Raw genomic sequence first — 16,296 nt, 5'->3', positions numbered from 1 at the left:
AAACAATACTTTTCACTGAATACTAATACATGTGACAATAATAAATCAAATCAAAATCAAAGATAAGTCTAGTTTTATTCATATAGGTGCTAGTTGAATGCATGTATGCATGAATGCAATGTAGTTGAAGCTTAGAGGTAAAAATATTAAAAGTGTCTTGACTGTGGAAATCAGTCAGTATCTCATATAATGAATTAACTATTGTATCCAGCACTGAGAACATATTGTCTAATCAACTGATCGATTCTTAAGGTCTCTGCCAAGCTGTGAAACATAGCGAAGCGTGAGAAAACATATCCAGTAATTTTCCTAAGACTGTGCACACAGACGCTAAGCTAGTTTTAATAGGCACCAGTCAATTTAAGTAATGTCCATTGTTTGATTAATAAATCATCCTCTAAGTAATAGACATTCATTAGAACAAACCAAGTGGTCTCAACTGAGAATTAGAAGCCAATTAAACTAAATGAGGGGTTCAACCAGAGATACGAATTCTTGACCATAGCAACAGGGAGGCAACATGGGCAGCACGGTGCCACAGTGGGGTTAGCCCTGCTGCATCACGGTGCTGAGGTCCCAGGTTCGATCCCGGCTCTGGGTCACTGTCCGTGTGAAGTTTGCACATTCTCCCCATGTTTGCGTGGGTTTTGGCCCCACAACCCAAAAGATGTGCAGGGTAGGTGGATTGGCCACACTAAATTGCCCCTGAATTGGAAAAAATGAATTGTGTACTCTATCTATTCCGCTCACAATTGAATCTCCTATGACTATTGAATTTCTACGCATTTCACTCCTCCCCTCTGCAGCAGAGCTAAGTGTGCTATGACGAATTTGGCTGCTGCTGTAATCCCTCGAGTGGGTATTCCCCTCAACAGTATCTAAACAGCCACAGACGACTCCTGAACTGCCTGCCTGGTCCTCTTGCTCTGCCTGGTCACCCATTCCCTTCCTGCCTGTGGAGTCTGATCCTGTGGTGTGACCACCTCTCTATACATGCTATCCATGATACTTTCCGCCTTGTGGATGCTGCACAGTGTCCCCAGATGCAGCTCCAGCTTTGAAACTAGGGCTTCCAGGAGCTACAGCTGAAAACACGTACTGCACACAGGCTGGTCCTGGGAACTGGAAGCGTTCCTGGTCTCCCACATGGAGGAAGATGAGCAGATCATGGCTTGGAGCTCTCCTGCCATGTCCTCCACCTTTAAGTTAAATTAATCCTTATAATGTCAAACAATATCAACGAGGGCCCTTCTTCTGCGTTCTTTGTTATTATAGAATATATTTCTTACAAACAATGAATCATAGAATTGTATCTTAACAATTATAACCAACAGTAGTAGTAAGTACCTTTCCAACTATACTCACCCAAACAACTGTTTTGGTTTCCTTAGAAGATGCAAACTTGCACTCCGCTCTTTCTTACCATCTTTTAACCACCTGGGGCGGGATTCTCTCATACCCGGCGAGACGGAGTGGCGTGAATGACTCCGGCGTTGGCCAGCCCCAAAGGTTCGGAGGATTCCGCACCTTCAGAGGCTAGGCCGGAGCCGGAGTGGTCTGCGCCCCGCCGGCTGGCGTGGAAGGCCTTTGGCGCCGTGCCAGCCTGGACCCGGCTGGTGCTTGTCCACGCGGGAGCGTCAGCGATTGCTGACGTCGTCCCTGCGCATGCGCGGTGGGGGGGGTTCACCGACGCGTCGGCCATCGCAGAGGCTGACACAGCTGGTGTAGGAAAAGACTGCCCCCACGGCACAGGCCCGCCCGCGGATCGGTGGGCCCCGATCGCGGGCCAAGCCACCGTGGGGGCACCCCCTGGGGCCAGATCGCCTCGCACCCCCCCCCAGGACTCCGGAGCCCGCCCGCGCCGCCAGGTCCCGCTGGTAAGGGACCTAGTCTAATCTACGACGGCGGGACTGGCAAAAAAGCAGCGGGACTTCAGCCCGTCGTGGGTCGGAGAATCGCCGGGGGGGGGGGGGGGGGGGGGGAAGAGGAGGGGCGCTGGAGGCGGCCCCCTCCGACCGGCGCGATTCCCGTCCCCGCCGAATCTCCAGTGCTGGAGAACCCGGCAGACGGCGGGATTCACGCCGCTCCCCGGCGATGGGTCGGAGAATCCCGCCCCTGGTTCTGCTCGGAGATCAACTTTTGAGTTACTCTTTTGATCTCCCGAGCTTGGTTCCCTAACAGTTATCTTATTTAGTTACTTAAGAGAGACATCGGGCTGGATTCTCTGCTGGCAAGGTTCTCCATTGTGGCGACAGCACACCCATGCCCGGGGATTTCCAGACGGCATGGGGCTGCCTATAACGGAAAACCCCACTAGCCGGCTGGTGGGACGGAAAATCCCGCTTCCGACGGGGGCGTGCCGCACCAGAAAAATGCGCGGCGGGACGGAGAATCTCGCCCATTGTATTTTATTTTAATAAGTAGTTAATTAGCAGTTAATGGGAGGGGCTAAGGGCTGAAGCAAACGGGTGTTGAGTTTGAGGGTTTAGTTTTAGATTGGGATGCGAACAGACAAGAAACTGTGTTCTCACTACAGTTCAGTTAATGATCTGTCAGTGAGCAGATTAGCAGTTTCCGGAGAAACACGGTCAGTTGAAGATTTGTCTGTGGGCATACCAGCAGCTTTTCTCAAAGCAGTTTAGTTAAAAAGATTTTGTCTGTGACTAGAACAGCAGTTTCCAGAAAGGCTGGAGTTTTTAACAGTAGTTTTAGACAGGCAAGAATATCACTTTATTAAAATGGTTTATCAAGACATCTCTATTAAGCAAGTATGCCTGTGTCTGCTAACTGGATTTAAAGGTGGATTGTGGCCTGAGATGGGTTTTGTTTTGTTTGAGTGGAGATGAAGATAGCAGTTAAGGGTTATTGTTTTGTTGTAGTGATAAGCACTGTTTAACTGATAATTGAAAACTATTTGGGTTAATGATGTTAAAGTTAGCAATAAAGTTAATTTTAATATACCATATTCGTATTTATGCTTGAAATTACTCCTGGAGTGAAGTATCCTTTCCTCACAGTCTTACAAATTAAATAAAATATTGGGATTTCTGTCCAATATCCTACCAACTGTTGGGGTCTGTTCTGGGACCGTAATACCATCTCTACTGGCAGTTTCTTTGAGAGCTGCTTTTTTTTGAGATACCTGGTTCCAACTGAACCACAAGTGCTTATGCTTTGCAACATGGGCCCTTGGTTGCCTATTCTTTCTTTAACCCCTGTTTGTTTTCATGTCATAAAACCTCAAGTACATTGCAGATACAGTTTAAAATGAAACCAAAATCCACAGACAAGCAGACACCTTTGTTTAACATGAGCTAATTGAAGTTTCTTATCCAGAAACACAAAATTTGACTTTGTTAAAGCGACTAAATCCCTCAACTTCACCCCCGACAGTGTATTAATATGGCCAAGAGCCAAATCCATTGTGTGTAGTTGCTGTGGGCCATTCTGCTCCAGGTTGAGTGCAGAACATTGAATGCTGCTGAATAAGGGGCAATCCCAGTGTAGTAATCCACAGGAGGCAGGAGTTCCGTCACCACACCAATATTTATTTACAATAACAATATTACAGGAGCAGCTACAAACAGTGCTGCTAGCAGTCCAGTCAACTTAAGACTGGCTCACAAAGCCTACACAGGTGCTTATATCGGCCCCCTCAATGAGCTATCATTGAGGGAGCTCATACTCCAATTGGCCAACCAATAAAGCCAATTGGAGTTCATTACACCCAGTTTTGCTATAATCCAGTGATGGCTCAATGACTTTCATAAAGGTCAGCAACAAACCAACCTAGATATCAAGAATCCCAAGTCACTCCCCATCCATAACCTCTGAGCGATAAATGTGAAGCTCAGTTTCTCCCAAGGTTCTGATGTCATGGCTGACTCTTCATTCCCCATCAATTTTCACTTTCAGACATACTTCACTCTCCCACCCACAAGTCAAGCTCCAAAAATTGAGATGAAACTGCGGGATTCTCCATCAGCGGGATCCTCCACTTTGCCGATATTATGGGAAACCCCATTAGCCGTTGCCGGAATGGAGGATTCCGCTACCGGCGGGGCATGCTGTGCCGGAAAATGGGGCGGGCGGGACGGAGAATCCCGCTCACTATGTCTCAGCTTCATGGTACAGAGTGTAGTAGTACGGTGGTTGTGTTACTGGACTTATAACTTGGAGACATTAATTCAAATTCCACACTAGCACAGAAAGCTAGGATTAGTGACAGTGATCAAGAAATTATCAGATTGTTGTAAAATCCCACCTGTGCATAAATGTGTTTAGAGAAGGAAATCGGCTATCCTTAGCTTGCCTATATTGAACCATAGAACCCCAGAAACCCTGTAGTACAGAAGGAAGCCATTCAACTCACTGAGTCTGCACTGACCGTCCGAAAGAGCATCCCACCTTATCCCCGTAACCTACTTAACCTGCACATCTTTGGGCACTATGGGGCAATTTTAGCATGGCCAATACACTTAACCTGCACACCTTTGGACTGTGGAAGGATACTGCAGCACACGGTGGAAACCCATGCAGACACAGGGAGAATTCCCATGGACAGTCACCCAAGGTCGAAATTTAACCTGGGTCCCTGCACTGTGAGGAAGCAGTGCTAACCACTGTGCCACCATTTGTTGATTCCAGACTCTCAACAATATGGTTGACTTATAACTGCTCTCTAAAATTGCACTGATTTCTCAAGGTCAATAAATACTAGCCTCACCGATGATGTCCACAATAACTGCATTATAAAGTTGCCAGGGAAAGAGATGGGAGTTGGTGGCCTGAGAACGGAGTTTGTGGCACGGATCAAAGACAATGGCTTTGGTCTTCCCAATATTAAGTTAGAGAAAGTTCTGTGATCACCCAGTACTCAATGTCAGATAAGCAGTCTGACAATTTAGAGACAGTGAATAAGTCAAAATAGGTGGTGGTGAGATACAACTGTCATTAGAATATTTGTGAAAACTGATTGCGCTCATAGATGATGTAACCATTCAGCAGTATGTAGATGTGAAATAGGAGGGGGATAGGATAGACCCCTGGAGACCCAAGAAGCCATTGCAGGCGATTCTCTGGTTTAACAGACAAGAATGGAACCAAACTAGGGCAATCCCATCCAGCTGGGTGGCAGAGGAGAGGCATCAGAGGAGAATTGTCTGGCCAGCAGTGTTGAAGGCTGAAGATAGATGAAGGTGGATGAGGAAGGACAACTTATCATGATTACCATCACAAAGAACAACATTTGTGACTTTGAGGGCTATTTCAGTCCCGAGTCAGAAACCTGATTGGAGGGATTCATACATGAAATTGCATGAAAGAGGACTCAAATTTGGGAGGGGACAACACTTTTAAGGATTTTGAGAGGAGAGGTTGGAGATGGGATTATAGTTTACAAGGACAAAGGAGTCAAGGAGCCTCATAAAATTTACTTCATGTATATTTAAGATGCATATAGTGGTCAGAATTATGCCCGAATCAAATTTATAAATGCGAGTTTTAACTAACATTTCAGTGAATGCGATTTATAGTTTTTAAATAAAAAGTATGTGGATTTTGACCCCACCACCACCCTCTTTTATAATGTGAATCTGAAGGTTTCCCTACCTGTAAGTGGAAGTAAAGATAACGATTTGTGTCCAACAGCTCTGGATGCAGACTATTGATTAGTGCAATGGCCTCTTGAATTTGTCCATTAAGTATCACCTCCCGAATTTTAATACGTTCATCAAGAGTGTCCAGGTCAACACTAGGCTCTATCCCAGATTCCACTCTAAATTTTTCTGCTGCTTCCTTAAATCCTTCTGAAACAAATTATACATAAATTAATTATAGCTATATTAGCAGGTAGATTGTAAATTATCCAGGAAAATTATCACAAAATATTACTATATTTTATTATTCTGAAATGTTTCATACGAAATTTGAAGTTTTTTCAGCTCGCAGAACTTCCCACAGTATAATCACTTCCCACAGTATCGGTGACTTTAATTCCATGCAGCTACACTTTGAAAGAATGTCTAACCTGAACTGTGGCCTTTCCATACTCACCGCTCCAAAATTAAGAACTGATGAAAGGACACCTGCCAGTAATGTTTACTAAGTTTCTCTTTCCATAGATGTTGCAAGATTTGCCAAGTATTTCCAGCATTTTCTGTTTTTCATTTCAAATTTCCAGCACCCACAGTACTTTGCCATTGTGGCTTCTTTTGGTTAGGTGTGGTTTCAAAGAGAAATTAGCGTAATTATATTAAGGCATTTTATCAATACAACATAGATCGGGATAAATCGGTCCTTCTCTGGCTGGCAAATTCTAACTAGCGGGATGCCGCAGGGGTCAGTCCTCAGACCTCAACTGTTCACAATCTACATAAATGATCTGAAAACAGACAGCATGCAATATAGCAAAATTTGCAGATGATACTAAAATAGGTGGGAAAGCAGGCAGTGAAGGGGAGATAAAGATCTTACAGACGGATATAGATAGGCTAGGATATTGGGCCAAAATTTGGCAGATGGAGTTTAATGTCGATAAGTGATAAGTTATCCATTTTGACCAAAAAAATAGAAAGGTAAATTATCTACATGGAAAGCAGATTCAAAATGCGTCTGGGCAGAGGGATCTGGGTGTCTTTGTTCATGAATTGCAGAAAATCTGTATGCAGGTACAGCATGTAATTAAAAAAGCAAAAGGAATGTTAATGTTTATTGCAAAAGGGCTAGAGTATAAAAATAGAGAAGTGCTGTTGCAATTCTATCGGGCATTGGTGATCACCTCTGGAATATTGTGTTTGGTCTCCTTATTTGAGGAAGGCTGTGATGGCACTGGATGTTATTCAGAGGAGATTCACCAGATTGATTCCAGGGGTGAAAGGGTTGATGTATGACGAGAAATTAAACAGTTTGGGCTTTATACTTGCTAAAGTTTAAAAGGATGAGAGGTATACAAAGGAATTGATAAAGTAAACATAAACCAAATGTTCCCTCTTGTCGGGCGATCTAGAACGAGAGGTCACATATATAGATTGACAGGCGGTAGATTTGCAACTGAGATGAGGAAGAACTAGTTCTCGCAGAGGGTGGTGCATTTGTGGAACTTGCTGTCCCATAGTATTGTGTGGTGGAATCAGAGCCATTAAACGGTTTCAGGAAGGAAATAGATATATTTCTGATAAGAAGTGGGTTAAAGGGATGTGGGGAACAGGTAGTGAGGTGGATTTGAGACCAGGAAAGGATCAGCCATGATCTGATTGAATGGCGGAGCAAGCTCGAATGGCTGAATTTCCTAGTTCTGCTCCAAATTCCTATGTTTCTCCCCAAACTAAAATGGTATATACATCTGCAGAACCAAGAGCTATTTTGCCACACTTTGAGGAATAGCAGTAAATATTTCATAGACAGTGCATTTTGTGTTTCTATTTGCTCAAATCACTCAAAACATTGAAAAATCACCGATAAAGCCACAGTTGAATAACAACAGCAATTTCTGAGCTCTGCTCATGTCTGAAACAAATATTACAGCCATGTCAACTTTAAGTGCTTACTGATTCCAAAAGAAACTTTGTAAAAATGTAACTATAAATTACCAGGCAACGCAGGCGAAACAAAAACTTAATTTAGTTGGACTAACATTGAAATTAAACTGAATTATTTTCCAGAGATAATCTTGTTTAATCAATCTTAAGTCTAATCATTTACAGAATCATGGAATGATGTAGCAGAGGGGGTCTGTGCCTTTTTGAAAAGCTATCCAATTAGACCTGTTCCCCTGCAAGTATTTATCCAATTCCCTTTCCAAAATGAACACCGAATCTGCCCAAGACAGTGCATTCCCTCTCAACCCACTGAATTAAATAAACTATTTTTTTTGCCAATTACCGTAAACTTGTGATCTGGTTACACATCTACCTGCCATTGGAAACGGTTTTTCTTTATGCACTCTAACATAGCTCTTCAAGATTTTGAAAGTATCTATCAAATCTCCCTTTAATCTTTTTAATCCCGATTCTTTAGTCTATCCACAGAACTGAAGTCCCATAGCCCTGATGCCACTCTAGGATTTTGAATGTATTGCCACTGTCAAATTTAAATTTGCATAATATAATTTATATTACCGTAAATCATTCATCCTACCAAAATGAATCACTTCACTCTTCTGCGTTAAATTTCATTTGGAACTGTTTTAACCAGTCTATGTCCTTTTTAGGTTTATGACTATCCACATCATGGTTTATTACATTTCAGAGCTTCATCCGAAAGCTTTGAAATTATGTTCAGCGAACTGAAGTCCAGGTCATTAATATATATCAAAAAGAGCACTGGACCAAACTCTGGCCACTGGGGAATGCCACTGTATATTTCTCTTTAGTCTGAAAAAAGCCATCCACTGCTACTCTCTACTTTTTGCCCTTAGCCAATTTTGTATCCAGGTATCTACTATCCCATAATTCTCTCAGGATTCAATCCTGCTAAAGTTTATTGTATGGTACTGTATCAAACATCTTTTGAAAGACAATAAATACAGTCCTTTGAGGTTTATATTATTTCTGATAATGAAAAACTACTTAGAAATGTGCAGTACAATCCTACTGTAGCATCTTACTTCACAAAGAAAATAAGGAAAAATACATTATTTTGCACAAGTTCTCTGGATTTCACATTCATTGGCACAATTTTAGAGCCACGTGTTCACCATTCCAAACACAAGTAGAAACAGTAACACTTTTAATCATTAATAACACTACATTATTTAACATTGGCATTCGTAGCAAAATATAATTTAGACAAACAAACCAATTGTAATTTCATCCAAAACATTAACCTGCCTTTCTCTTCACAAATTCTGATAAACTTGTATATTACCAACTTTATTGATTTTTATTGATTTTGATTATTTGGAACAGCTTATTTTAGATGTTATTTTTCCCTCAATATAAAACCTGTTATCCTAAGTTTCAATTTCCTCTTCAGGCAGGTGAAAATTATTTTTGGAAAAACAGATTTCTTCATAAAATATTGTTCATAAAAGGCAATGTGGCCTTTCCAGTGCAAAGCTCTTCCAAAGTCACGTGTAAACATTAACTTCATTGCAATGTTAATGTAGTTATAATGTAAAGACTATTATTAAATCCTATATGTTCTTTCGCAATAGTCTTACCGGTAACTAAATAGTTCATTATAAGACGATTCATGTCTGCTCTTTGGATGTGTAAATTATTGAGTTTTTCCATCCATTCATCTTTAGTAATTTCATCAGGTTTTTCTGTATAACTCATTCTGAAACACCTATGTCACAAAAATAAAGTAAAGAAATACGTCATCAACCAATTAAAACATGATAAGGTAAATCTTAACTCTTTATCTAACATGCACCTTTAAATTAGTAATTAATGTGATCAAAAATACTAGATGGAAAACAAAGGGAAAAAAAGACTTGCATTTAAAGAGCACTTTTTACAACCACAAGATGCCCCAAAGTGCTTGACAGCCAACAAAGCACTTTTTGAAATGTAAACACCAATGTTTCTAAGTTGCATGGGTGCAGGCCACACAGCAATTATGATTGTGTTGTGCACGGGACTAACAGACTACACACAGGCAATACCCTCTTTAAGATGTGTGCAGGCACAGCCACAATTGTGTGGGTAAGTTAGAAGGAACACTGGTGGCCACGGTTGTAATGTAGGAAATGTGGTAGCCAATATGCACACAGTAAACTTCCACAAACAGCAATGTGACAATGCCAGCAATCTGCTTTTGTGATATTGATTTCCTCAAAGAAATACCACGGGATCTTTTATGTCCAGCTGAAAGGCCAGATGCGGCCTCAGCTTAACGTTTCATCCAAAAGACTGCACCACCAACAGTGTCGCTTAAACTGCCTCACTTCTACGCTAGTGTGGCCGTGTTTATTTGGGTACTCAAATTCTGGAGTGGGTCTTGAAGCCACAATAATGAAACAGCCTTATAAATGTGCTTGCATTCTAGACACGATCTCAAAATATTTTGGGGCTCATTAAAATGAATGGTTAGCACAGTATTGGTCAAGAAACCTGAATAAGCTTGTTAAAATTATATTACTCCATAAGAAAGAGCCAGAGGGTAAAAGCAAGATACTGCATATGCTGAAATCTGAAGCAAACCAGAAATGCAAAAAATTCAGGCAGGTCTGGCAGCATCTGTGAGAAGCAAAACTGAGTTAACTATTCAGGCCAGTGGCTCTTCATCAGGTCTATCAAAGACACGATGAAGGATTAATCTGAAATGTTAATTCTGGGTATTTCCCTCCCTGCAGATCCTGTGAGACAGAGCATTTCCAATGTTCTCTGTTTTAACAAGCATACAATGTTCACAAAAAAACGTTACAATAAATGTATTACCCAAAACCAAATGGTACCACATAAATTAAATGCTAGCAACAAAAAAAATCATTTACAGATATTTAGGCACAATTTGAAAATGCAGTTGATAAGACTAATGTATTGATCGGCCTGGATTTTGTCGTCAGCAGCGAATGAATGCTCGTTCATCACACTTGCATCCTTTGGATTCTACACTGGAACTTGCAGTTATTGGAGTAAAAACAACACAGTGCCCTTACAGGGGATCTGCGACTTGTGTGTCTCCTTAGTCAATTAAATTGAAGAGTCTGAACCATGACGTGGAAGCTATAATAGATTATTTCCCATCAAATAGTATACAAAAACCTTAGGGAAAGAAAGAACTGCGTGCATGAGGGAGATAGAAAGAAAAGTAAATCAGTTTAAATTGCTACAATCAGCATTTGCTGCTCAATTATGCTGTCACAATGGAGTTGAGGCTTCCAGCTTGCCAAAGCAAAATTTTGAAGTTTCACTTCTAATTCTTGTCACCATCTTGCATGCAAAGAAAACCCCATATTCATCAACTCAGTGATTAATGCCATGGACATCTTACTGGTATCTAAAACTAACCAAGGATTCAAATCAGAATACAAATCTCCAAAAAAGAATCACAATATTTTCCAAATGTATTTGTGTATTTACATATTGCAAGGGTAAAAGTGTATTTACATATTGTACCAGTTTGCTTTATTTCATTATCCTTACAATACTGACTTCAAATTATAAATTATTTAAATATTGTGTAGCGCTAAATTATGTTGAGTTTTATCCATCGTCTACTGATTTAACACCAGTATCATTGAAATCTTTAGGGCTAGATTCTCTCGCCCTGCCCGCCGCAAGAACACCATGGGCGAGCCACGTAGAATGGAAAAATCCATTGACCTCGGGCGGGAGTCTCCGGTCAGCAGGCGAAAGTGGCCGGCCAATACTGTCCTTAGTCTACTTTGGAGCACTTTGTGGAAGATACACAAGGCACAACTTGTTTTCTAAAAATGTACTTGTTTAAAATGCACATTCTGACAGAAGCACCAAGTCATTTCAGCTTTTGGACAAATCTAATAGATTTCAAACAGTGCAACAGAACAGTAATTATCATAAAGCAAATCATAAACCAGTCATTAGTCAACTAGTTACTCATCATTCTTTTTTTTAAAAATAAAAGTGAATAATCTAAAAGAAAAACTTCCAAGCCATATCCAAATTTACCAATTTTTCAAGGTGCCTGTTTTCCACCTGCTTGGTAGCTACCATTTCTCTCTTTTAAAATTAACTGTATTGCTTCAACAAATACTTGCAGATCCATTTTGAGGTTTGCGTCTCCTTCAATCTTAAAATCACCTTAATTTTGGAATTCTGAGTTAATGCCATGCAAGATGGTCCCCAGAATGGGTCCATAAATACAAGTACAAAGAACAAAGAAAAGTACAGCACAGGAACAGGCCCTTCGGCCTTCCAAGCCACATGTTGATTGGGTTAGATCAGGTTGGCTGGGAGGAGGTTTATATGGAGCACAGACCAGTCGGGTCATATGGCCTGTTTCTGTGCTGTAGACTCGATGTAATTACTAATCATGCTAACTGGTACTTAGAACATTCAGCATTGTATTAACAACAGGCAGAGCTGTATTTAGATAATAACAAATAATAAAATGCGTATGTACCAAGAAATCATTTTGTCAAAAGGTGAATTTTATTTTTGTGACACCAGGATCTCAAATGCTTACCTTAGAATCCATTGCTGCATTAGATCACAGAATAATACAGAACAGAAGAGGCACTTCGGCCCACCGTGCCTGCATGAAAAATACCTGATCTGCCTACCTAATCCCATTTACCAGGACTTGGCCCATAGCCTTGAATGTTATGACTTACCAAGAGCTCATTCAGGTGCTTTTTAAAAGAATGTGAGGCAACCTGGCTCTACCACTCTCCCAGGCAGAGCATTCCAGACTGTCACCACCCTCTGGGTAAAATTATTTTTCCTTACATCCCCCCCTAAACCTCCACCTCTCACTTCAATTTATGTCCCCTTGTAACTGACCCTTCAACTAAGGGGAACAGCTGCTCCCTGTCCATGCCTCTCATAATCTTGCACACCTCGATCAGGTCTCCCCTCAATCTTCTCTGCTCCAGCGGAAACAACAATCGAACCTCTTTTCATAACTTTAACGTTCCATCCCAGACAACATCCTGGTGAATCACCTCTGCACCCCTTCCAGTGTAATCACATCCTTCCTAGAATGTGGCCAGAATGGCACACAGTACTCCAGCTGTGGTTCACCAAAGTTCTATAAATTCTATACAACTTCAGCAGGACCTCCCTGCTTTTGTAATCTATGCCTCGATTGGAGAAAGCCAAGTGTCCCATATGCCTTTTTCACCATCCTATTAACCTACCCTTCTGCCTTTAGAGATCTATGGACAAACACACCAAGGTCCATTTGTTCCTCAGAACTTCCCAGTGTCTTGCCATTCATTGAATACTTCCTTGTCACATTACTCTTTTCAAAATGTATCACCTCACACTTTGCAGGATTAAATTCCCATCTGCTATTTTTCTGCCCATTTGACCATCCCATCTATATCTTGAATGAATGAATGAAATGAAGTGAAAATCGCTTATTGTCACAAGTAGGCTTCAAATGAAGTTACTGTGAAAAGCCCCTAGTCGCCACATTCCAGCGCCTGTTCGGGGAGGATGGTACGGGAAATGAACCGTGCTGCTGGCCTGCCTTGGTCTGCTTTCAAAGCCAGCAATTTAGCCCTGTGCTAAACCAGCCCCCTATAATCTTCCTATAACCCAAGACACTCAACCTCACTATTAACCACCCTGCCAATCTTTGTGTCATCCGCAAATTTAGTGATTCTATCTCCCACATAGTCATCTATTTCATTTATATAGATGACAAACAACTGGGGATCAGCACAGATCCCTGTGGGATGCCACTGGACACTGGCTTCCAGTCACTAAAGCAGCCTCTGTCTCCTACAGCTAAGCCAATTTAGAATTTTGATCCACAGAGCTGTATCTTATTCCAACTTACATTATTCAAAAGTGTCAATGCATCAGATTTAAGGCAAATGGGAACAGAAAGCACAGGATTAAAATGTCAAATGAATGTTATAAATATTATATCCAATAGCATTATTATGTGAACAGTGTGTTAACAACTGTCCCAACAGTGGCGCAGTGGTTAGCATTGCTGTCTACAGCACTGAGGACCCGGGTTCGATCCCAACCCTGGATCACTGTCCATGTGGAGTTTGCACATTCTTGTCTGCATGGGTTCACCCCAGAACCCAAAGATGTGCATGATAGGCAGATTGGCAACGCTAAATTGGATTGGATTTGTTTATTGTCACATGTACCGAAGTACAGTGAAAAGTATTTTTCTGCAAGCAGCTCAACAGATCATTCAGTACATGGAAGAAAAGGGAATTAAACAAATTCAAGAAAATACATGAGAATACATAATAGGGCAACACAAGATATACAATGTAACTACATAAGCTTTGGCATCGGATGAAGCATACAGGGTGTAGTGTTAAATTGTCCCTTAATTGGAAAAAAGTAATTGGGTACTCGAAATTAAATTTTTTTAAAACTGTCCAAAGAGTAGTAAGAACACTCTGACAGTACACATGCGTCATTTACTAGCTGTAGAGTAAATTTAATAATAGTTTTGATAAAAAATACTAATTTCCTTCTGAAACTCTTGGTTCATTATAAATTATCAGAACTACTAACCAAATTATCAGAACTCAAAGCAGTTACATAAATCATACAAATAATTGCATTGAACCCATCTATGTATTTGATAAAGTGGTCAAAATTCTCTGCCCCGGTTATAAAAGCATTTTTTTAAATGGACTTAGGATACGAGTAATGGTGGCAAGTCCAGCACGTATTACCCATCACTAATTGCCCTTGAAAAAGTGATGGTGAGCCACTGTAGTCCGCATGGTGTAGGTATGTCCGCAATGCTTTGTTCTGTAGTTGCTTGATACAAATGAGTGGTTTGCTTCACCATTTCAGAGGGCAGTTAAAAACAAACCATATTGCTGTAGATCTGAAGTCACGTGTAGGCCAGATTAGTTAAGGGTGGTAAACGTTCTATCTTGAAGGACATGACTGAGCGAGATGGGCTTTTACAAAAATCTATCTGTTTCTTTTTTAAATTTATTTAGAGTACCTAATTTTTTTTTCCAATTAAGGAGCAATTTAGCGTGGTCAATTCACCTACCCTGCACATCTTTTTGGGTTGTATGGGCGAGACCCACGCAAACACAAGGAGAATATGCAAACTCACTACGGACAGTGACTCGTGGTCAGAATTAAACCAGGGTCCTTGGCGCTGTGAGGCAGCAGTGCTATCCACTGCACTGCCCCTTAATCTATCTGTTTCGTGATCATTCATAATGAGATAGAATTTTATGCCTGATTGATTAATTAATTGAATTCTCCAGCTGCCATGATGGAATTTGAACTCATGTCTGTGAAACTAATGCCTCTGGATTACTGGTCCAGTAACATTCCCACTGTTACCGTCCCCTCAACAGTATATTTTATTATTTGGATTTTGATGAAACTTAATGCTTAATATCCATTACTAGTCCTCAATTTTAATCAGTCCCGCATAAACAAGCTTCGTTCAAGAGATAGATTTCATATTGGTGAAATTTTCAACATATGTCAGTTTAAACTGGCGATTATACTGTGCAAGTTACTGATTCAATTATATCTCAGAAAACTGTGCGTAATCCTGGTCACTGTATTACAGAAAGGATAGCAGGCATTGAGATGGCACAGGAAAAGCCAAACGAAATACCTAGATATAGGCATGTGATGACAGGAGATCCTCTGATATTTCATTCTGGAGTAATTTCGGGGAAGGTGCTTTCACAATATTCAAGACTCAATGGAAGTTCAGATGGCCATAAAGCAAAATGCAAAAAATTGAAGATGCACGGGTAGTTTAAATGTAATTTTTAAAAAGTTTGTTCTCAGGATGGGACATGGGTGGTAAATCAGCATTTCTTTTCCATCCCATTTGCCTTGGACACAACTGGGCTCTTAAAAGTCAACCACATTGATGTGGACTTGAGTCACATACATATCAGAATGGTTAAGGACAACTGTTCTTCTACCTTTAAAGGACATTACTTTTAATAATAAGTTGTCTGTGCTATTATTCTGCATGGTCAGCTGAAACATATTTTAGATCCACAAAAAATTGAAACTGAATTTGGTATTTTACATAAATGGTCACTTAAAACTTCTCCAAACAATCAGCATTAAAGCCCAAACTCAGTTCCACTTGCATGTATATTTTTATTTGGTGTTTTGTTCCACGTTGTGAGCGTAGAAACATAATTCAATATTTAGAAGGCCAAGTTCTGAAAAATATACATGAATAGGAATATAGATTTAAGTTTTATATGTAAACTGGTGTATGTACACCACGGATTAATCACAACCATAAAGTCAAAACAATTCAGCACCTGTGACTCCAAGGCAAGTTGAATGTTACGTAGAACATAGAACAGTACAGCACAGAACAGGCCCTTCGGCCCTCGATGTTGTGCCGAGCATTGTCCGAAACCAAGATCAAGCTATCCCACTCCCTGTCATTCTGGTGTGCTCCATGTGCCTATCCAATAACCGCTTGAAAGTTCCTAAAGTGTCCGACTCTACTATTACAGCAGGCAGTCCATTCCGCACCCTAACCACTCACTGAGTAAAGAACCTACCTCGGATATCCCTACTATATCTCCCACCCTGAATCTTATAGTTATGCCCCCCTGTAACAGCTACATCCATCCGAGGAAATAGTCTCTGAACGTCCACTTTATCTACCCCCCTCATCATCTTATAAACCTCTATTAAGTCGCCTCTCATCCTCCTCTGC

At 40.9% G+C, this 16,296-nt stretch overlaps 1 protein-coding gene across 3 annotated transcripts in view; it reads right to left on the bottom strand.

Annotated features, from left to right (window-relative positions):
- The window catches only part of LOC119969549 (glucose-induced degradation protein 8 homolog), a 47,836-nt gene that overhangs the window by 28,691 nt on the left and 2,849 nt on the right, over window positions 1-16,296 (bottom strand). For 2 of the 3 annotated variants that reach the window (XM_038803307.1, XM_038803308.1), the window contains exons 2-3: window positions 9,161-9,288; window positions 5,611-5,807 (exon numbers count right to left, since the gene is read on the bottom strand). In XM_038803307.1, the coding sequence (XP_038659235.1) occupies window positions 5,611-5,807; window positions 9,161-9,278 (315 nt within the window). In that variant the 5' untranslated portion in view covers window positions 9,279-9,288. The remainder of the gene's footprint in view (window positions 1-5,610; window positions 5,808-9,160; window positions 9,289-16,296) is intronic. The other variant, XM_038803309.1, reaches the window with a different exon arrangement.

This window comes from Scyliorhinus canicula, chromosome 7 (genome assembly GCF_902713615.1).
Source record: "Scyliorhinus canicula chromosome 7, sScyCan1.1, whole genome shotgun sequence".
Classification (NCBI taxonomy): Eukaryota; Metazoa; Chordata; class Chondrichthyes; order Carcharhiniformes; family Scyliorhinidae; genus Scyliorhinus; species Scyliorhinus canicula.
The sequence above is the reverse complement of the archived record's forward strand: the minus strand, read 5'-3'. Positions and strand labels throughout refer to the sequence as shown.